This window comes from Ictidomys tridecemlineatus, unplaced genomic scaffold (assembly GCF_052094955.1).
Source record: "Ictidomys tridecemlineatus isolate mIctTri1 unplaced genomic scaffold, mIctTri1.hap1 Scaffold_145, whole genome shotgun sequence".
NCBI classification, from domain to species: domain Eukaryota; kingdom Metazoa; phylum Chordata; class Mammalia; order Rodentia; family Sciuridae; genus Ictidomys; species Ictidomys tridecemlineatus.
The window spans coordinates 26,549-48,640 of record NW_027521284.1 but is presented as its reverse complement, the minus strand read 5'-3'; the positions used below and the strand labels follow the sequence as shown (position 1 = coordinate 48,640).

The 22,092-nt window shown below is 37.7% G+C and overlaps 1 protein-coding gene across 1 annotated transcript in view; it reads right to left on the bottom strand.

The window, feature by feature from the left end:
- Positions 1 to 22,092, bottom strand: part of LOC144372679 (tRNA (32-2'-O)-methyltransferase regulator THADA-like) — a 71,307-nt gene that overhangs the window by 24,998 nt on the left and 24,217 nt on the right. Inside the window, exons 3-4 of the mRNA XM_078035980.1 lie at positions 5,195 to 5,284; positions 4,210 to 4,341 (exon numbers count right to left, since the gene is read on the bottom strand). Of these exons, the coding sequence (XP_077892106.1) occupies positions 4,210 to 4,341; positions 5,195 to 5,284 (222 nt within the window). The remainder of the gene's footprint in view (positions 1 to 4,209; positions 4,342 to 5,194; positions 5,285 to 22,092) is intronic.

Sequence of the window (22,092 nt, the reverse complement as noted above, 5' to 3'; positions counted from 1 at the left end):
TCATCTAAACAAGTTTCTACTACATAGGTCCCTATAGGTAATTCCTATACCATGTGTTTAAGACTGTATTGCTATTTGTACTTTAGTGTTTGTCAGAAAAAGAGTAGATTTCACTGAAAACTTCTTTAAGAGAACAATGACTAAAATGGATTGGGAAAAAGAGGTGCTGAAAGTCATTTGTAATGAAAATAAGCCCAAAGGTGTAGTGCTGAGGGTGGGAGGGAAGACCTTTTAAAAGCAACCACAAAAGCAAATGAAAGGCAATGACAGAGTTTCTCCACAGATATTAATCAGATGCTCCAATTTCAGTTTTCAGCAACAGAGCCACTTTCCCAACTGCCCCAGCTCCCTCAAACAGATCACCAGGCTGTTGCAGAGAATAAAGAGCTTTGTCCAAGTGTCACAACTAGTAAATGGCAGAACCTGGACAGAACCCAGTCTTTTGAGTCCTGGGTCTTTGCTCTGTTCAAGACTCCAGGATCCTAGGTTTGGGGCATATGTGGTTTCTTACAGTTCTTCAAGGGAAACTTGAAACTTGCCTGTGAAAAGGAATTCAAAGATGCATGTCAGGAGACATTTTAGTCTCTGAAAAGACTTCTAGTGTCTAGAAAGCCCCAGACAGTGGGCACTAGTGAGCGTGTCACAAAGCCAGACACATTTCCTTTGAAAACATGAATTACTATGCTCTGTGGTATTTCAACTGAAGGGTGAATAGTCCTAAATCGGAGTTATCATATTAATATATTAAAGGACTGCGGACCTGGATCCAGCAAAACATCAGGCACATAAAATACACTGGATTAAAGAAAATTTGTAAACAAGATGTTGGGATTAATATTATTATTTCTGTCCTAAGATGTTGCAACAATTATAACTGTGTGCACGCAAGCACATACACGCAACTAGAAAATCCAAACCAGAGATTTCTAAGATTTCAGTCAACAACAACAAAAACCTTAAGCTTGGATATATTCTTAAATGTGGAACAAAGGACTAAAAATACAAATGGTACTTAGCAATGCAGAGAGGATAGAAATAGCAGGTAAGCATACATAAATCAAGGGAAATAAAAGCTGTTGTTAGGCTTTTAATCGTCTTTGCATTGTAGGATTCACTTTAGTATGGTCAAAGCAACTATGCAACTCCCACTACCTGAAAATTTTCTCTTTAGCTAGATTCAGAGTATTCTTGGGTCTAATGAGAGCTCTTCTAAGAACTTATGTTCCCATTAAGGATGCTATCAAGATAAAACACCACCTATTTCCCATGTGTACATCCATATTTTCAACAGCTACCCCAAATCAAAACTGCTCAGTCTTCATCAGAACCACAAACATTGCTTTGGAATAATAGGATTCATAATCAATCTTTTACATTCTTAATGAGTAAAGTTCTCTGAGGTCATTAAATCAAATGTGTGCAGTTTTATCAAATTTGCTATTTTTTAAAGATCCACTTATAGTTCATCCCCCCAGTGAACATTTTGGGGTAGCATAGGTTGTTGCTATAGCAAATTGATGCTACTCAGAACTGGATATTCTACTTTTAATCTAGGCTCCTTCCATTTACCACAGTAGATGGTCAAGGGACAAGAGTGTATTTGGCCATGGACCACCATCCCACAGATGTGTGTCTGATTACATATGGCTGATAAACCCAATCAACTAACCTTTAGTACTGGAAAAGCAAAATGATGCGCAATCCCACCAATGGATACACCCTGAAAACAACATGTATTCAGATGCAGTGACTGGAGACATAGTCTTCAGTCTCTCTTCACTGCATAACATTCAAGCCTCACAGGCACATTCAATGTGGCTTAAGTGCATGGCAACTCAAAAGGGAGCTGGTTATTTTGGTGTAATAGAAAGAGTACATATAATACTCCTGACAAAGCCCTGCACTCTTGGGTTCAAATTTCAACTCTGCAACTGGCTCACTCTCTGAACCTCAATTTCCTCAATGGGAAAAATAGGAGTAAAAACTCCTCCTCTAGAAGTCATGGTAAACAAAAAAAAAAAAAAAAGCAGGCTTTTTTCTAATGACCTCTCTGCTCAGAATACATCTTTGCTTATTCTACACTCCTGAGTCAAAATCTACTTTTATAAAACTCCTTAAATAGCCTAACAAAGTACATCCAAGTATGACCCTACTCCTGTCTAGTTTATTAAATGTCTCTGTGTACATGACTCTGATGATGTTTAATATCCCAAATGTAATCCCGCTACTCAAAGTGTGGTCCTTAGACCAGCAGGATCATATTACCCGGAAGTCTGTTTGAAAGGCAGATTTTCAGGCCCATCCCAGAATCTACTGAATCAGAATTCATGAGATTCCCAAGTGGTATCTTTATAAATGACACACGTACCCTCAATGAATCCCAGCCTACTGACCAACTAATGAATCCACTGCAGAGCTTCTCCTCTGGTGGTGCACTATAAATCTGTATTCAGGCAGAAAGCAACTATTGACTACAACATTTTCATCAGGACAATATGATTAAAAACTTCTTACTTTGTGTCTTTTTAGTTTTTGTTTTTTTAAAAAACACACTAAGTACAGTAGCTCCAAAGTAGTATTTAAATTTTCTATATTAATGCAATTTTGTTGTATATAATATTTGCTTTTAAGATAATAAGTAGTATGTGCATTCTGATTATATGTAAACAAATAAGTTTAGAAAGATATTTTTAATGCAGTAATTTGTGGCTTCCAGGATCCAACACATCATAGTCTGATAGAAAAAAGAAAAAAAAAAGAAAAAAAAAAACTCCTGCAAACAATGTTTTCAACACAGACTGATGACCAAGTTCCATGGCATATTTTTTAAGAGAGAATGAGAGAGGGGGAGAGGGAGAGAGAGAGAGAGAGAGAGAGAGAGAGAGAATTTTTAATATTTATTTTTTAGTTCTCGGCGGACACAACATCTTTGTTGGTATGTGGTGCTGAGGATCGAACCCGGGCCGCACGCATGCCAGGCAAGCACGCTACCGCTTGAGCCACATCTCCAGCCCTCCATGGCATATTTTTGTTTGTAATGTACACTGGGATTCTCTGCGTTTCCCCCTTACATTAACTTTCTAAAACTATATCTTGGGTTTTTTCCCCCAGATAGTCATAAAAGGGAACCTGAAAGTAAAACTGACCACCCAAATTCCTAAAATGAATCACCAAATGCTGAATGAAGGAGACTGGTAACTTTGTGTATCAGGAAACAAAACCAGCTTGAGTGAGTCATCTCTGTGATCAAAGATAACAGAGCCACAGCCAGGACTTGTTGCAAGCAAATGGCCACAGCAATCACATGTCAGAATCTCATGTTTAATGGTTTCTCACAATAAACTGCATAAGTCGGCTCTGTGAAACCAGAAGTAGAACCCAGAGCACCACATAAATAATAAACACACTCTCTTGAGTTTGGTATTCTTATCCTTCTGCTCCAAGTCCATTTCAATTTTCAGTGGATACAATAAAATGAAGTTGTCGTTTTGTCAAGAAGTAAGCAGAAAGGTAAAAGTTAGCCAGTACTATAGGCTTCCAGAGTGTTTCTCAAGAAAATGTGAATACTTTTTGAAGGCCTGCTTATTGTGGTGTTTAATCCAAAATGAAAACTGGGGCCACGGGCTCCCGAAGCAGGAAAGCCTGTTTCTGAATTCCATGCATATTCTATGTTCATGTTTCATTTTTTAGGCACTCCAAGCTTGAAGGAGATGAGTGGGAACTTGTACTACATGGCATTGCCATCAACAAGCCACCCCTGCATGCCCTAGCACATTCCTCCAAGTGAAGAACCAGGTGTCCTGATGTCCTCTTGAACTGCTCAACAAGGGCTATATGCCAGGAGCAAGTCTGCACCATGCTGGGTGAGCTCAACACAGGGATAATGCAAATACCCAGGCTATGTTTTTCAAAAGAGTACCTTGTATCAGTACCACACACCCATTAGCAGGCAGGTCTCCAAGGAAAACACTACTTACACAGTGGGTGCACCCATGAGAGAAGAACCTTCCACTAAATCACTGGAGGGTAGTCTGGGACAGGGGCAATAAGCCTCCTGCTCCTGTCTATACAAGATCCCTCCCAAGGAAAAACAAAACTAATTAATTAACATCTCTTATTATATAATAATTTCTGAAATAAAAACAAACTAAAATATCCTCACAAAATTCCCATGACCACCCCCAGTATTTTCACTTAGGATGATACTACCTCATAATGAAGGGAACAAAAGGTACCATGCTGAGAGCAGAAGAGGTGCCATCCATCAGGGAGGGATACAGTCTCTCCAGCACCAAAAGTAACAGGAACATGCTTGGGTGATGGTCCAATTGCCCCAGATCACTGAAAAAAAAAGTGGATGTACACAAAACATCTGAACTTTAATAATTGAGGCACTATCTTCAAACCCTTTCTCATTAAGTAATTAATTAATTCTGTATATGATGTGAGACTCTTTTGAGTTTTCCTTTTTTTTCACTTTTTTCTCCATTCATTTCATATCTTCCTAGTATTCATCAAAAGGGAAAAAACTCTAGGAAAAATCAGGGATTGGGCTCTTGCACATGATTTTCTTCTCAAAGTCAGTCATTTGCTTAAGCAGAGTCTACTACTCTTAGTATGAAATGTGAAACTTTTGGTATCCAAATGTATTTAAGGCATGAACATACTAGGGCCAAAGTCTGTCTGCACAAAATACTAATATGAGGAAATGTATCATAAACAGAAGAAAAACTCATTGATATAATTTTATTTTCCTATTACAGACTATCCACATATATTCACACAATATGCAAATACCCCTGGCAGAATATAATGGCACATGTTCTAATGTCCATACTAAAAATCCCACTACCAGTGATAGGGTGTGGTTGAAAGGGCAACGATGAACTTCTCTAACTGCCCTGATGAGACTGGAAGCCCTCTTTTTTGGGGGATTCTGGGGGGTGGTACTAGGGGTTGAACTCAGGGGCACTGGACCACTGAGCCACATCCCCAGCCCTGTTTTGTATTTTATTTAAAGGCAGGGTCTCACTGAGTTACTTAGCACCTCACTTTTGCTGAGGGTGGCTTTGAACTCGAAATCCTCCTGCCTCAGCCTCCTGAGCTGCTGGGATTATAGGCCTGTACCACCGCACCTGGCAGAAAATAACTCTTAACAGAAGAAATCATCATGGGCTTCTGAAAAACTTTTTACCTGTCCACTGTACTGGCTACAGCTTCCAGCTGTTTGAGAAGGAAGGGATAGAGTTCTGGGAAACGAGAGAAAAACTCTCTGCCTGTCATTCTGTGGAGAAAGAAAAAAGATCAATTACTATCATGTGTTTCCCCTGATCCATTCCCCTCACATACACTTTAAAGAACAGTGACAAAAGTCATTTGTTAGGATACTTAATGCAAGTTAAAAACAAAACCTATAGCAACTTAAATTTAACAGAAATGATACATATAATTTTGACTTTGGAGATGTTTGGATTTGTGGACTTTTAACTCCAAATTTAAGATTACATTTATTTATTTATTTATTTATTTTGAGAGAGAGAGAGAGGAGAGAGAGAGAGAGAGAGAGAGAGAGAGAGAGAGAGAGAGAGAGAGAGAGAATTTTTTAACATTTATTTTTCAGTTATCGGCAGACACAACATCTTTGTTTGTATGTGGTGTTGAGGATCGAACCTGGGCCGCAAACATGCCAGGTGAGCGCGCTACACTTGAGCCACATCCCCAGCCCAGATTACATATATTTATGAAAATTTGATACTAAGTCTGTCAGGAAGAAATACTTAACATGTGAAAATGCCAAGTCTGAGCAATTTATTTGGACTATGTGTACAGTCAAAAATCTGATTGATGCTGACTCAGCTTTGGTGATAAGGGTACGTTCTAGAACAAGGTTTCCCAACCTTGGTACTAATCATTTTGGACCAAATAACCCTATGTTTTGGTGGGCAGTGCGGAGCAACATCCTGTGCACTGCAGGCTATTTATGTCCTGTGCCCTGCAGCCTCTGTGGCCTCTACCAAATAGATGCCAATAGCATGACACTCCTCCTTCCAATCATGACAATCAAAATATTTCCAGACATTGCCAAATGTAGTCAGTGAAATAAAATGGTTCCTGACTGAATGGCAATTATCAAGAATATAAGTAACAATAAATGTTGGTGAAGATATAGAGAAAAAGGTACACTCATACATTGCTGGTGGCACTGCAAATTGGTGCAACCACTATTGGAAACAGTATGGAGATTCCTCAGAAAACTTACAGTGGAACCACCATTTGACCCAGTCATCCCACTCTTCAGCATATATCCAAAAGACTTAAAATCAGCATACCATAGTGACACAGCCATATCAATGTTTACAGAAACTCAATTCATAATAGCTAAGCTATAGAACCAGCCTAGGTATCCTTCAACAGATGAATGGATAAAGAAAATGTGTTACATATACACAATGGAATATTAGTCATAAAGAAGAGTGAAATTATGGCATTTGCTGGTATATGGATAGAAATGGATATTATCATGCTAAATGAAATAAGCCAATTCACCCAAACCAAATGTCAAATGTTCTCTCTGATATATAGATGCTGACTAACATTATTCAAGATTTTTGTCCATTTTAAAAACAGGTTGCTTCTTTCCTTTCTTATATAGTCATAATTATGCACTGCATATACTTTCTCCTAGTTTGTAGTTTGCTAACTTATTTTCTTCCTAAAATCTTTTGATAAGCAGAGGTTTTTAGATATTTGGTAAAGTCTAATACTTTACCTTCTTTTTCTCCCTTTATGTCTCATGTTTTCATGGCCTAAGAAATCTCTGCCTACTTCAAAGTAAAACATTTCTTATTTTCTTCTAGAACCTTTATGGATTTAGCTTTTATGTTGAGGTCTATGATCCATCTAAAATTAACTTTTGTGTATAGGGTGACAGAGAAGTCAGGTTCTCCCCACCCCCTGCACTGGTATATCATGTTTTTAAGGAGATGTTCCTCAAACAGGAGAGATGTGCTGTGCTCATGGCTTAAAAGATTTAATATTATAAAGATGAAATTCTCCCCAAGTTGGTTATAAAGACAATGCAATTCCAATATAAACAGTAATGGGTGTGTGTGTGTGTGTGTGTGTGTGTGTGTGTGTGTGTGAGAGAGAGAGAGAGAGAGAGAGAGAGAGAGAGAGACAGAGACAGAGACAGAGACAGAGAGAGAGAGAGAGAGAGAGAAAGTGATCTAACAAAAGCAGATTCCAAAATTAATATAGACACACCAAGGGATAAGAATTAAGAAAAGCAAAGATAATTTTAAAAAACAAGGTTGGAAGACTCACCAATCAGATAGCCAGAAATATTAGAAAAGTTTAGTAATTAGGACAGTGTGGGGACAATTATTAAGCCAATAAAAAAGGATCAAGAGCACAAGGACAAACACATACATGGAAACTTGATTAACAGAAAAGCTGATACTACATATTATAGAAAAGGATGGTATGGTAATAGATTATCTAACAAAATTAAAATTGGATCCTGCCCTCTTACTATATATAAAATTAAATTCCATTGAATTGAAGACTCAAAAACAGCCATAAAGTAAAATAACAAATAATAAATAAAGTTTTTTCCCTATTTTGGAAATTTATGGCTCTGTCCTGATTATTCCTGGCCTGCTTCTTTTTTTCCAGTAAGAATATCCTGAGACAGCCTAGTTGGTACATCCTCTGCATACTCTAGCCAAAGGGTGTACAGAAGACTCAAATTTCATTCTGTTCAACCACATCTGAATTCTCCCGAAGCTGAGTTTTGTATCATAAGATAATAACCACTTTTTTGAGTACGCTGCTGATTCATTCCTTGATCTTTTGGTAGCCCTAGTGGGATAAAGTGGAGTTTTATAAAAGTTTCTTGCCCTTCTTGTACATGACTATTCCAGACAAAAAGCCTTGCTGCAGTAGAGAATGATGGGGGAAAGGTGACGCTACGAAGTGGGGCAGTTGATTCTCTGGAGGTAGAGGGAGAACAACTTGGACACCTGGGAGGGGAACATCCCTGAACCTAGAAGATACAACAGAAGGAAGAATGCCAATGTTCTGTGTCATTTGAAACTGCTTCAGGAGGAAAAAAAATCAGTTTCCAAAAAGAGGAAAAGCAGAAAACAGACATCGTGGAAGAAAACTTTTAAACAGAAGCAGCAAAAAGAAGCATCCTCTATAAAGTCAACTGTGTCACACCATATAAATTCCTTGCTGGATTTAGATTAGCAGGTACGGACACAGACTGTAATGAGAAGAAAGTGTAGGGTTCTCATACATATAACTCAGAGCACAAAACAGAAACTCTGTAGCTGGCACTTATACCTATATTATGCAATCAGGAATAATAAATATCTCTTTTAATTTTTTTTAGTTGTAATTGAACATAATACCTTTATATTATTTTATTTATTTATTTTTATGTGGTGCTAAGGATCAAACCCGAGCCTCACACATGCTAGGCGAGAGTCTTAAAGCTGAGCCACAACCCTAGACCATAAATATTTTTAATAATTAAAAAAAATAAGAAAGAAACTGCCCCTACAGTCTTCCTCACCTAGGAAAATGCTCTGCTATGTCTCTCCCAAACTGTTGTGACCACTTTAAATTCACCTGCTGGGTCTGTCATCCTCCATCTGCTCACAATTTGACTTCCTTTCCCCTTAACCTTACTGAAAAATCTATCAAAAACTGTACATAATGGCCCTGCCTCCAATGGCTGACCCTTCTATGCAAAACACCTGTCAAAAACTCCAGATGTCTTCCCCTTTTCTGAGGCCACCACTCAAGCACTGTCTGAGGGAGGTGAATGCCTCTCAGCTGGTGGTATAACAAAACAACTTAGACATACCACCTACAAGCAGTATCTCCAAATCCAAAGACTAGAATTAATTACTTGGACTCACTGATAAACTCTAAAGTTTTTTGTTATTTAGAGCTTGTTGTTAGGTAATGTTGGAAGGATCCTGCAGAGCTCCAAAAAGTCCAAATGCTATCTTTTTACAGGGGCATCATGTGTGTCCTGGGATTGTATTTCTTTTTTGAAAGCAGGCATTAACTTGCCTCACTCCTCAAAATATGCACTTAGGCGCAGTTGTAAAAGACTTTCAAATGTTTAAGGGAATGCCACCAGTTGATCATGTGCCCTCCAATGATTGTGAAGATGACTTCAAAACAAGGCCATGCTGGTTATTCACAGAAGCTTCCTAAAGATGTAAGTCACTCAATTTTTACACATACTACTATGAGAGTCCTCCAATTAAAAAACATGTTTTTTTAAAAAATTAAAAAACAACATATTTATCATCTGACTTCAACTGAAGTCTTCATTGTACCTCAACTGAGGTCACTCAGGTTTGCTTCAAATCATGAACAGGGTTCTTATGGATGAAAAACTGTCCTTGACTTCCAATTTACACGTTAAGACAAACCCTGTGCAATCACTAATACATTTTAAGCTATCTGGATTAATGCCTTGGGCTAAGTGGAAAGGTCAATATAGAAAATTCAAGAGAAAACCAAAGACTCTATTGGCTAATTAAATTTGTGCAACTGATTGGGTCTGAGATGCCGGTGGGCATGGTTGATGTTATACTGAAAGTTATACTTATCCGGCTGCTTGGATCCCTGTTGACAGTAACCTAAACTAAATGTTGTATGAGATAAAATAAATGGGCTTAGTCCCAATTTGTCAGTCAAATTAATCAAAAGAGCTGACAGCATGACGTACTCAAGGGAAAATTCTGCAAAAATCAAGATAGAATAGAAATGAGGGATGGATAAAATTGAGAGAAAATTCTCCTTACTACACATCTTGAAAAGTAAGGCAATGGCTACTTATGTTTTGGACTCTATTCAAGGATGTTTATGTAATGAATAGCCTTAGGAGACAGAATATCTCCATCTGGAGCAAAGGGCAGACATGTATACTACCCATTATAAAAGATTTTGGTTCCTTAACTCTGAGATCCACTCCTGTGGTGCAACCTACTGAGCATACAGGTATTTTCTGTCTCTCTTCATACTTCCTGTGGTTACTGGAGTTCAGGACACTAACATAAAATTGCTGACCATATGGTTACTAGAGGCTGCTACAACAGCAACTTAATATTATGAAAGATAAAATGAAGAAAATTAGTAATAAAAGCATTTTCCTACATTCCCTAAAAAACCTGCATTATATACGAACAAGTAATTGATGAAAAATAGTTTCTTTATAAAAGAATTCTGCCAGGTGCAGTGGCCCATTCCTATATTCCCAGCAACTGAGGCAGGATTTCAATTCCAAAGCCAGCCTGGACAACTTAGTGAGATTCTGAAAAGAAAAAAATGAAAAAGGTCTACAGAAGTAGGTCAGTGGTAGAGCACCCAGTACTGGGAGGGTATGGGTAGAGGGGCATCCAGCTAATACATGTTGAAAGAAAATACAATTATACAATCATCATTTTACAACACCTGATAAAAGAAAAAAAACAAACTAATGAGTCTAGGCAGAGATTACTGATGGATGCTAAAACTATTAAGTGAAAGGAATTTTGTAAAAAGATCAAAATGACACAATCTGCAATAAATCCACTGATCAACCTCAGCATTACTAAAAATGACATATGCATCTAAAGGGTTCATGAATTAAAAAACATACATACTATCTATAAAATATTTTGGGTACAGTGGTGCACATCTGTAATCTAGCTGCTCCTGAGGCTGAGAAAGAAAGATCTACACGTTCAAGGCCATCCTCAGCAATGTATTAAGACCCTGTCTCAAAATAAAAATTTTTAAAAGGCTGAGGATATAGTTTAGTGGTAGAATGCCTCTGTGTTCAAACCCCAGTACAGTGAAAAAAAGAAAAAAAAATTTTAAAGACTAAAAGCGATGTGTGGAAGTTGTTTCGGTTCCTCCTCATCCCAATAAATCAACTGTAAAAAGATATTTATAGAACAAAAGGGAAATTTTGAATATTAAGGAATTATTAACTTTGTTAGGCATGATCATAGGACAGTGGTATTTCTTCTTAAACTTCTTTATCACTCATTAATACATAATGAGTAAATTTACAGGAAAAAAATGACATGGATCTGCAATCTCCTTTATGGGAAGGTAAAAAACGGGGGAAATAAGATTGGCAAAATGTTGCTAACTGCTGAAGCCAAGTGATGAGTATGTAAGGGTCAATTATACTACTCTCTTCATTTTTGCATATGTTGAAAATTCTCATAATAAAACTGTTTTTAATTAAAAATAAAAGTCAGGTCACAATTAAGGAGATAATTTATAATAAATGTATCTAAGAGTTACATAATCAATACCAAAAATATATAAAGAACTTTAATGAATCAATAAGCAAAAGATGAACTCAATGTAAAGATGGACATACCTATCGAAATCACAACTCACAGAAGGATCTCTAAATGCACTTGCCCAATAGAAACTCTTCATATACAACTAAAAAGGTCAGTGGACATGTCCTCTCGAGGACTCAATTATTAATGTCTAAGGGAATAAGCCACTTCTTAGTTGCCTGGTATCTCTTGATTGAGAGAGAGAAAAATAAGCAATTGTACATGTGCAGATCATATGATTCTCGCACTTTGATTAAGAAAGTGTCCTGATAGGTAACTAGCTCTGTTGACCACAATACTGCCATGAAAAAGAGCTGCAGAACTACTATTGAAGATTGAAGTCATTGAAACAACTAAAACAACTAACTCAACTAAAACAGTTGAATTAAAGCTAACTGTCCCAAATAGTAAATTACTTCATTCACATACCTTATCAAATATTTACCAACTAGTTTATCTTGGAAGATATATATATATATATATATAAAGAAGGTATATTACTCAAAGGTAAACATTTGGTGGATATTTTAATTATTTTAGAAGCTAAGTAGGATTTTGACAACATTTTTTCAAAAGTACACAGTTGTATCTCAGTATTCATGGTGGGTAGGTTTATTTCAGGACCCCCACAGGTCCCAAATGCATAGATGCCTTATATAAAATGGCATAGTATTTACATATAACCCATGTACATCTTTCTGTATTCTTTAATTCATTTCTAGATGATTAATAATACCTCATACAATATAAATGCTATGTAAATAGTTGTTACACTGTATTGTTTAGGGGCTAATAGGAAGAAAAACCTGAACATGTTCAGCACAGATGCATTTTTCCCCAAAATATTTTCGTTTTATCCTTGGTTGAATACATGAATGCAGAACTTGTATATACAGAGAACCGACTATATACTGTTAAAATCATTGTCACCATGCTAGATGGCATAGGACTTTCAAGAATTAACTATGCACTTATCAGTGCTTAAGGAAAACCAAAATTATTTTCTAAAGTGAATTTTAACTTCACCTGAGCACTCTGAGAACATAGGAGGTGTTCTTCAAGACTACCATTCTTAGGTTCCTCCATCCTGTAAGAAAATGTTGACCCTATTTCTGGTTCGGCTCACTTGAAAGACCAGGATTCCATTTTACTACAAACAAAAGAGCTGAGCTCTGTGTGCTTGTCAGGGAGCATCATCTCAACTCTGTATCTGCCAAAAGCTCCTAAAGACTTGGCTAAATATTTACATACTGTGCCTGAAAGATATGTAATATTAACAGTTGTATTATAAAAAGCCCCGAGAGGTAGAGGACAGGGAGATATTGTTATCTTAGGGACTTAATTCAAACCTCACTCATCTATAACTTTCAAATCCAAAAGTCTACAGCACCTTGAATACAGAGCTTAGAATGATAATCTGCTAATAACAGATTCCAAGTAACAATGGCTATATTTGTTTTTATGGCCACACTGAATGCAAAGTCACTACTTACAATAGTGCTTCTTTGTGGACATAGTTCAAAGGTTTGGGGGTGTCTATGAGTCTGCCCTTTTTTTTTGTACAAGGAATTAAAACCTGGAAAGATTACCGCCAAGGGACATTCTCATCCCCTTTTTATTTTTTATTTTGAGATAAGGTATCACTATGTTATTGAGGCTGTCTGCAAACTTGCAATCTTCCTGCCTTTTCCTCCCAGAGAAGCTGGAATTATAGGCAGTGTGACATACCTGGATACAGGTCTGTAATACAGTCTTACTTTAAAAGGCTAAGATCATGGTACCATTTTAGGTCATATACGAATCTTTCTCCTCTGAATCCTGACTGTTGTTTTTCACTTGCTACTTAATTAAAATTATCATTAGATTGTAATTTTCTCACAAAGGTAGTAAATATTTTTTAAAAGTACCTACAAGCTTCCTATTGAGCACTGTACTAGATCCTGTGGGAGATAACTAACAATATAAGATAGTTACTGCTCTTGGAGCTTAAAATCTGTTTAGAAAACAAGATATATATGTCAGGGTCAAATGAATAATGTTTATAATAAGAGTTCAGAGTTGGAAAACATATCATTGGGGGTAAAAAGGTTAGGGAAAGTTTTGTGGGAAAGAGGGAAAACAAGATGAGCCTTGAAATACTAGTAACACTGAATTAAAAACAAGATAAAACAGAGTGGGTAGGCCCAGCTGGATGTAAGACAAAAGGACTTTGTGACAAGAGAAGGTAGAAAAGGTAGACTGGCAAAAGTTTCTTAAAAATGTGAATGCCAAGCTAAGCAGCTTCACTTATGTTTTACTGGCTTTGAAAGTTTCCCTTGTAAAAAAAATTCTAGTTGACACAAGAGTTGTACAAATTTATGGGATACAATGCAATGATTCATTACATGTGTACACTATGTAATGATCAAATCAGGATGATTAGCATATCTACCCATCACTCCAAACAAGTTATTTCTTTATGATGAAACATTCAAATCCTCTCTTCTAGCTATTTCGAAATACGTATACATTATTTTAACTATAGTCATCTTACTGTGTGATCACATACCAGGACTTATTTCTCCTATCTAAATGTAAATCTGTGCCTGGCCTGAAAAGTTTATGAGCAGGACATAGAGAAACAAAGAAAATGGACAAGGCAGGGAGAGAGCGTAGAAAACTGCTGACCCAACAGTCACTCACTAAATGTTTACCTTGCTACCTCAACTATGGCTGAATTTCTGAAGACTGGAACTCACACTTCTTCACGTCCCTCCTGATACACAACACAATATTACATAAATGCCACTGGGCCAGAAAATATTTTGGCAATAAATGAATAAATAAACTTAGAGAAGAAAAATTTTCTAATATGGTTGATCTCAAACCTATCCTTCAATGCCCTTTTATTTCTCTCAATGACTGTTACCCACCCAGTAGCCATCTGACTCCCCAAGTCAGAAACAAAACACCCCATGCACAATCAACCAGCAAATCTTGCTGCTTCTACCTCCAGAAAGTCTGTTGAGTCAACCTCTCTCCATCCTTACTGCTACTGCCCCAGATGCTATAATACCCTTTTTGCTTCCCACCACCGGCTTCAATCTAACTCTGTTGTGATAAGAGGTTTTTCTCTAAAACACCAGGAAGGAAGCCAGAGAGTGAATTGGGGGTCATATTCACTCTTACAACAACTCACTCTTTGGAGAATGACCTCAATCCTTTTTGAGGGCAGTACCCCCAAATGATTTCACTCTAAGCTCTACCTCTTAAAGGTCCTACCACCTGTAAACACTGCTGCAGTGAGGTCCAAGCTCTCCACACATGAACCCCTAGAGGACATGCTCAAACCACATCCAAACCATAGCATCTGGGTTAGGTACCTGTCCTTGGTTTTGCACTGCAACCTGTGCTCTCCCCATCACAGAATTTGCAGCATGTCATACACTGAACTTCCTCTTTGTTTGTGTATTTATCCCACCAGATGATAAATTGGGCCAAGGCAGAGATTCTAACTAATGTTTTTTCCACAGTCTCTCTGATACTAAGTATGATGTCCAGTTCACAACTGTATCCAATGCAAACTTACTGCATGAAGCAAACAAAAGGACAGAGTCCTTAAGACAGACCAAGAGAAAGAAATTAGGATGAAGATGGGAACAGAATAATTTCATGAAGCTCACAATTAGCCACACTTAATGGCATTCAGAATCATCATTCGGGTCAATAAACTGAGTATCCTGCCAGGGCTTGACATTTTCTTAAACACAAATAGATAAAGCTTGTCTCACCGGTTTATAAACAGTTCAATTTGATTTCATCCAAACAAGCAAACAGACTGATGTTACCACCACAAGATATAACAAGCCCTGGGGGTGAATACTCCAGTGACAGCCATTTCAAACCTGTTTATTTATATGGTCAAAACTAGTTCAGCAGCTTCATGAAAACAATAGAAGTGATAACCAAAAGGGAAAAGCTCTGTAAGTTCAAGCTCCCAGGAAGAGAAAAGACAACCAAAAATTGTAAATGGGATAAACAGGCAGACATAGGTGAAAACACACAAGCCAGGACACAGGGTGAGAATAAGGCAGCTTTAAGTTGAGGATGCCAGACTGTGAAAGAGGTGCACAAACCCCTAGCCCCCCAGGGAGGATACACAGGTACAACGGGAGGGAGGACTGCTGGGCCCAGGGAATCCCACCCAAGAGTATGACTATACATATGAGGACAGATCAGACACCCCACACCACATACGCTTCACTGCCATATTTTCATCTGGTTATTCAGAGAAACTACAGTCACAGGAATAAGTTTAAAAAGCTTTCATAAAATAATTTCTGTCCATAAAGTAAATCTACGTTAGTGAAAGGATCTATTTCAGGAAGAGGGCTGCTCAGAGACAATTTTTATTACCTGAGACACTGCTGATCTGCACACAAGACAGTCTTTATTCACTATATAATTTCTCCTCTCACCTTGCTATATTTGTTCCCATCTCCCCAGAATCCCTGATCCCTGTTCCTCTCTGGAGCTTGGGAAACTTCATAAGTTTCGGTCATCTGGCCCAGTCTCATATTTTGTGGGACTCTCCTATGTATATGCACATAATTAAAATAGCATTTGTCCTGCTAATCTGTCTTATGTAAATTTAATTCATAACCCAGTCAAAGAACCTAGATTGGCCATAAACAGAAAAAGTTAAAATGCCAGAAGTATATGCTTCATAACAAAAGCATTATTATGATGAAAATAATTATGCAATGAAAAAAACAAAGAATTTGCAAAATGTGTTAAGGAAAAAAAAGGTATATTCACCCCTAGTCCCTATATAAATATACATCCCACATCATTCTCAATCATCCCAGGAACCAAGATCAATGGAGCAACTCACAAAGATATAAAAGGAAAAAACTAGAGAAGGCAAACAAAACCCCGCAGGCTCGAGGAACTGCTGGGCAACAGCAGCAAAGGCATAGGCGATGCCCAGCTTTGAAAAGGACAGGACTTATTCACAGGCCATGGAGCAAACACTATAAATCTAGTCATTAGATGGAAACAATGGCTAAAGGCAAAAACCTAGAGCTTTTCAGTTGGTGTTTCAAATAGAAACCAAATAAACTATTAAAACGGAGCAACTCCCTAGATTTAGGCTAATAAAACCAACTCAGAGGACAGAAATCAGCAAAAGGGCCTGTCTCCTTGCCACACTGATTGCTGATAAAATAGCAAGCTCATCTTAAGAAAAACAACATCCTCCAAGTGGAAACAAACTTACAAAGGAAGACAAAGCACACACAAGCATTTCAAAGGATATGATCAAATGCAAAATAAAAAAAATAGAAACAACTCATAAAAGAGAAATTTGGCTTTGGAACCTCTCCAGGAGGAACATCTCTGACTCTGTTCTTGGAATCCTATCCATACCTCTGACTAGGCAACACCATCACATATTCCCCAGAGCAGCAATGAGTAAAAGAAGGAGTGAATAACAATTACATAAGAATGTTCTTTTAAATGAAATGAAATGAAACTGAAAAGAATGATTAGAAAGAAATCAGGAGTCTCACAGTCAGAATCTCATACTCAACAAAGCCCTTGGGCTAGAGACATAGCTCAGGAGTAAAGAGCATCGCACACAAGGTCCTAGGTTTCAACCCTAGCAATAAAAAAGCAAACGAAAAACCAAGCCCTTGTACCCAAGCAGTGGTTCTACCAGGAAGTCCCTTTATTCAGCTACAGGCAAACCATGTAGGAAGCCCAGGAAAGGATCTGCCCCAGGGTCTCTAAGTGCTGACAGATTAGCTATCCTCCCAGTCTCTTCATTTCCCTTCTAATCCTCTGCAGACGACAGAGAAATTGCTGGACTTGGTGAATGCTTTTGTAACCCTTCCCTTTCAGAAGCTGCTCTCAAGATGGGGAATTTCCAAATGGCTAAACTGGCTATCACAATACCATATCCAGAGAGGGAGTGAAAGGTTTTAGTTCTGGAAGTGCTCCGCCATTTGCCAAGGAAGTCACTGGTCCAGAAGCAGTCCTAGAAACATATTTGCACTCACTTCACTGGTAGCTGTTAATTTTGATACAGGTTCTTGCTAAATTGCTGAGGCTAGCCTCAAACTTTGTAATCCTCCAGCCTCAGCCTCCAAGTCACAGGGATTACAGGTAAACACCACTGCACCCAGAGAAAACATGCATCTCTTAAACGCCTCATGTGTGCAGGTTTCTATTTAGGCAGTTTCTATGGATTTGTTTTCACACCAGAAATTATTTCTTAGAAAATGCTTCTTGCTGAAGGGGCTGGGGTTATGGCTCAGTGGTAGAGCACTTGTCTCACATGTGCAAGGCCCTGGGTATTCGATGCTCACCACCACATAGAAAGAAAGAAAGAAAGAGAGAAAGAGAGAGAAAAAGAGAGGAGGAGAGAAAGAGAGAGAAAGGAAGAAAGAAAGAGAGAAAGACAGAAAGAGAGAGAGAAAGAGAGAAAGAGAGAAAGAAAGAAAGAAAGAAAGAAAGAAAGAAAGAAAGAAAGAAAGAAAGAAAGAAAGAAAGAAAGAAAAAAGAAAGAAAGGAAGAAAGAAAGAAAGAAAGAAAGAAAGAAAGAAAGAAAGAAAGAAAGAAAGAAAGAAAGAAAGAAAGAAAGAAAGAAAGAAAGAAAGGTATTGTGTTCAACTACCAAAAAATATTTAAAAGAAAAAGAAAGAAAGAAAAAAAATGTTTCTTGCTGAAGTCCATTTTCTAAACAGTCTGTTGTATACTTTCTGGAGATGACTGGCAAATTCCTACCTTCCCTTGTGTAAACCTCCTTATTTATTTATTTATTATTTTTACTCATGCTGGGGATTGAACCCAGGGCCTTGGGCATTTGAGGCAAGCACTCTGCCAACTGAGCTATATCCCCAGCCCCACAATCCTCCTTTCTGTATGTTTGTTTCATCCCTGTTCCTCAACTTGGGATGCCTTGTGATCTGCTCTAATCAACAGAAAGCAGCAGAAGTGACACTGTGTTAGTTCTGGCTTAGGACTTAATAAGCATGGCAACTTCCGTGTTTATCCTCTTAAAGCCTGGTCAGTCCCCAGTCACTGATGCCCGCAATTCCAGTTGCAGCCACATAAGTTTGAAGTCATCTTGGTCTTTCCAACCTTGGTTGAGGTCTCAAATGAATGCAGCTTCTGAGTGATTCCATAGGACATCATACAGTGAAGAAACCACCACCACCCCCAGCTGAATCTAGTCAGCCAAGAAAAATATAGAAATCATAAATTGTTGCTATTTTAAGCCATTAAACTCAGGGACGGTTTGTTATGCAGCAATATGTAAGTGAAATAGTCATAAAACTGAAAGCATTGTGTTAAACTTCAGGGAAAAGTAATAATAAATAAAAGAAAAGCTGATAATAAGGAACACAACTCCAGAGGCCAGCAGTCAATGGTATGAAAATCAAGGTGTCAGCATGACACCTCTGGAGGCTCTACTGGAGAATCTTATCTTTACCTCTTCTAGCTTCTAGTATCTGCCAGCACTTTTTGGCTTATAGCTATGTTAATCAGATTTCATTTCCTGAACAAAAACCTAACCAGAACAACTTACAGGAGAAAACATTTATTTTTGGCTTATGGTTTCAAAGTTTTAGTCCACAGTCAACTCAATCGTTCTGAGCCCAAGGTGAGGAAGAGTATTATGGCAGAGAGGTGTAGCAGAAGGACACTGCTCAGCTGATGGCAGCCAGAAAGCAGGGAGAGAGCAGGAGCCAGGGACAGAATACATAATCCCTATAGGCACACCTCTAGTGACCCACCCTCTCCAACTTTACCTGCCTTTAGCTACCACCTAGTAACCCATTCAAATGATTAATCCATTGATTAGCTCACAACTCTCATAATCTGATCATTTTACCTCTGAACATTCCAGGATCACGAGCTTTTGGGGAACACCTCATATCCAAACCATAAGAAGTCGCATTGTTTCAATCTCTGCCTCTGCAATCATGCCATTTTTTCCTCTTCTCTCTCTGAAGACTCCCTCTACCTCATGTCTACAAGTGATTACATTAGGGCCCATCCAAATTATACAAAAGAGTCACCTGCTATGGCTTGGATATAGTTTTAAAATATTACCCTCCAAAGGTTCACGTGTTGGAGATTTGGTCCCAATGTGGCAAGGTGGGAGCTGAGAGACACTATTTAAGAGGTGGGGGCTCTAATGGAAGGTCCTAAGGATATTAATATTAAGTAGCTGCTCCCAGAATTCATAAAACCCTGAACTCTCCCGAGAGTTGTTATAAGAGCAAGCCCAATCTCTAGACCCCTAATCACTCTCTGGCTTCCTGTTTGGTGATGTGATATCTGGCTCCCACACATGTTCCCTACCATTTCATGCTGTCCACGATTAAGCCCTCATCAGAAGCGGAACCAACTGGACCACCTGAACTTGGACTTTCAGCCTCCCAAATATTAGTCTGCCTTAGGTATTTCTTTGTAGTAACAAAAAAAAATAGACTAATACATCACCCTATCTCAAGGCCCTTAAGTTAGTTACATTAACAAACACCCCACTCCATCTATTCCATACAAGGTAACGTTTACAGGTTCCAGGAATTAAGACTTGGTCTCTTTAGGGGCCATTACTCTGCCTGTCACAACTGCTCAGACAAGAGTTAAGCACAAGAATGAACATACTAGTTTAGTCCAAGGGTGTTGTTTTCTAAAGCTTTAAAGCAATAGACTACTTTACTCAAATATAATCCCAATAGTTAAAAACAAAAATGAAATAATAAAAAAATAAAAATAAAAAATAAAACTCTTTAAAAAAATGAAGAGAGGATTCTGGGAAGATAGCTAAGTAAGAAACACCAGGAACTTGTTTCCTCAGACAACAAATGCACTGGCAGAATGTATCAAATGTAAGTATTTTGAAACTCTGGAGTCAACCTTAAGATTTGGAGAGTAGTAAATTTTGGCCAATTTCAGTTCACAGCATTGTAGCACCTGCCTATGCACCAGTCTCACGACAGGTAACTACAGATCTTCTCTGGGAGAGCCTGCACAAATTTATAGGACAAGAAGAACTCTGTCCAAAAATTGAGGATCTACATACTGATTACTGACAGATACAACTCTGATTTTAGAGACACAAACTCATGGGCAGGCAGCTATTGTTGGAATCCTCCCCCAAGTTCCTCCTCCTCTGATTGAAGAAAAATCTAGGAGATTTAATGAGCCAGAGACCTTTTTCTTTCTTTTATTAACCTACCCATTCATTTTTTCTACCCATTCATTTTTTACTTCTTACCCTATTGAAAGTCAGACATTTTAAAAAAAAGCAACTACATATACAAGGAAATTTAGAAAGTCACCACACACATCCAATAAAAGGTGCAGGTTGAAAAAGAACTGAAAAGAACTTAAACTTATACTTCAGGCTAATCTCCAGCACAGCAACAATAAAAAAAAATCAACACATTCTGGAGAAGAGATAGAATCTGATTTCTAGAGCTACATTATTAGATTTAAATGTCCAGATTTAAAAAAAGAAAAATCCCAAGAAACAGGAGAGTGTGGCCCATTCAAAGGAAAACAACATCATCACAACAGAAACTTTCCCTGAGAAAGACCATATAGATGGTGGGTTTGCTAGAAAAACCTTAAAACCACTGACTTAAAGATACTCAAAGAAGGGCTGGAACTGTAGCTCACAGGCAGACTACTTGCCTAGCATGTGTGATGCACTGGCTTCGATCCTAAGCACCACATAAAAATAAATAAAGGCATTCTATCCATCTACAACTACAAAAAAAAATTTAAAAAGATGCTCAAAGAATCAGTTTATCCTGCTAAGCGAATTAAGCCAATCCTCAAAAAATCAAAGGCTAAATCTACTCTCTGATAAGTGGATGCTGATCCATATGGGGGTATGTAAAAAATGGAGAAACTTTGGGTAAAGAGAAGGGAAGGGAGGGTGGGAAGGAAATATGGGGGTGGGAAAGATGGTAGAATGGGATGGACTTTATTATCCTAGGTACATGTGACAATACATCATATATATATATATATATGTATATATATGATGTGAATATATATATATATAAAACATATATATGATGTGATAATATATCATGTACAATCAAAAAACTGAAAGTTGTGCTGCAATTGTGTACAATGCATTCTATACAATCAAAATGCATTCTGCTGTCATATATACCTAATGAAAATAAATATATTTTAAAAAATCTTAAAAGGACTGGGAATGTGGCTCAAAAAATAAAAAGATGCTCCAAGAATTAAAGGAAGATATGAGCAAAGACAAGAAAATGATACACTAACAAAATGGAAATATTAACTAAGTTATAGTAACCAAAATGAAAAATACATTACAGGGATTCAAAGACATATTTGAATAGGAGGAAGAAAGATCAATGAAACTGAAGTTATGACAATTGAAAGTATTAAGTCTGAGAAGCAAAAAGAAAAAAGATTGATCTTCAAAATTAAAAAAAAAAAATACTGATGCACAAAATTTCAAAATCTGGGTATCTTACTCAATACTGTTCTAACAAACAAAACCATCCAAGTAAACAAATGGATGTCCCCAGTCTTCAACTTTTACTTCTCATCCAGCTACAGTGTATCATCCATGCAGCCGTCAAAATTATTATACTAAACAAAGCTAATCCTGTTATACCTGTGCTTTGAAATACTTTCTTTGCTCTCAGCTGGCTAACAAGGTCCTCTGTTCACCTCGGGCTGTCCC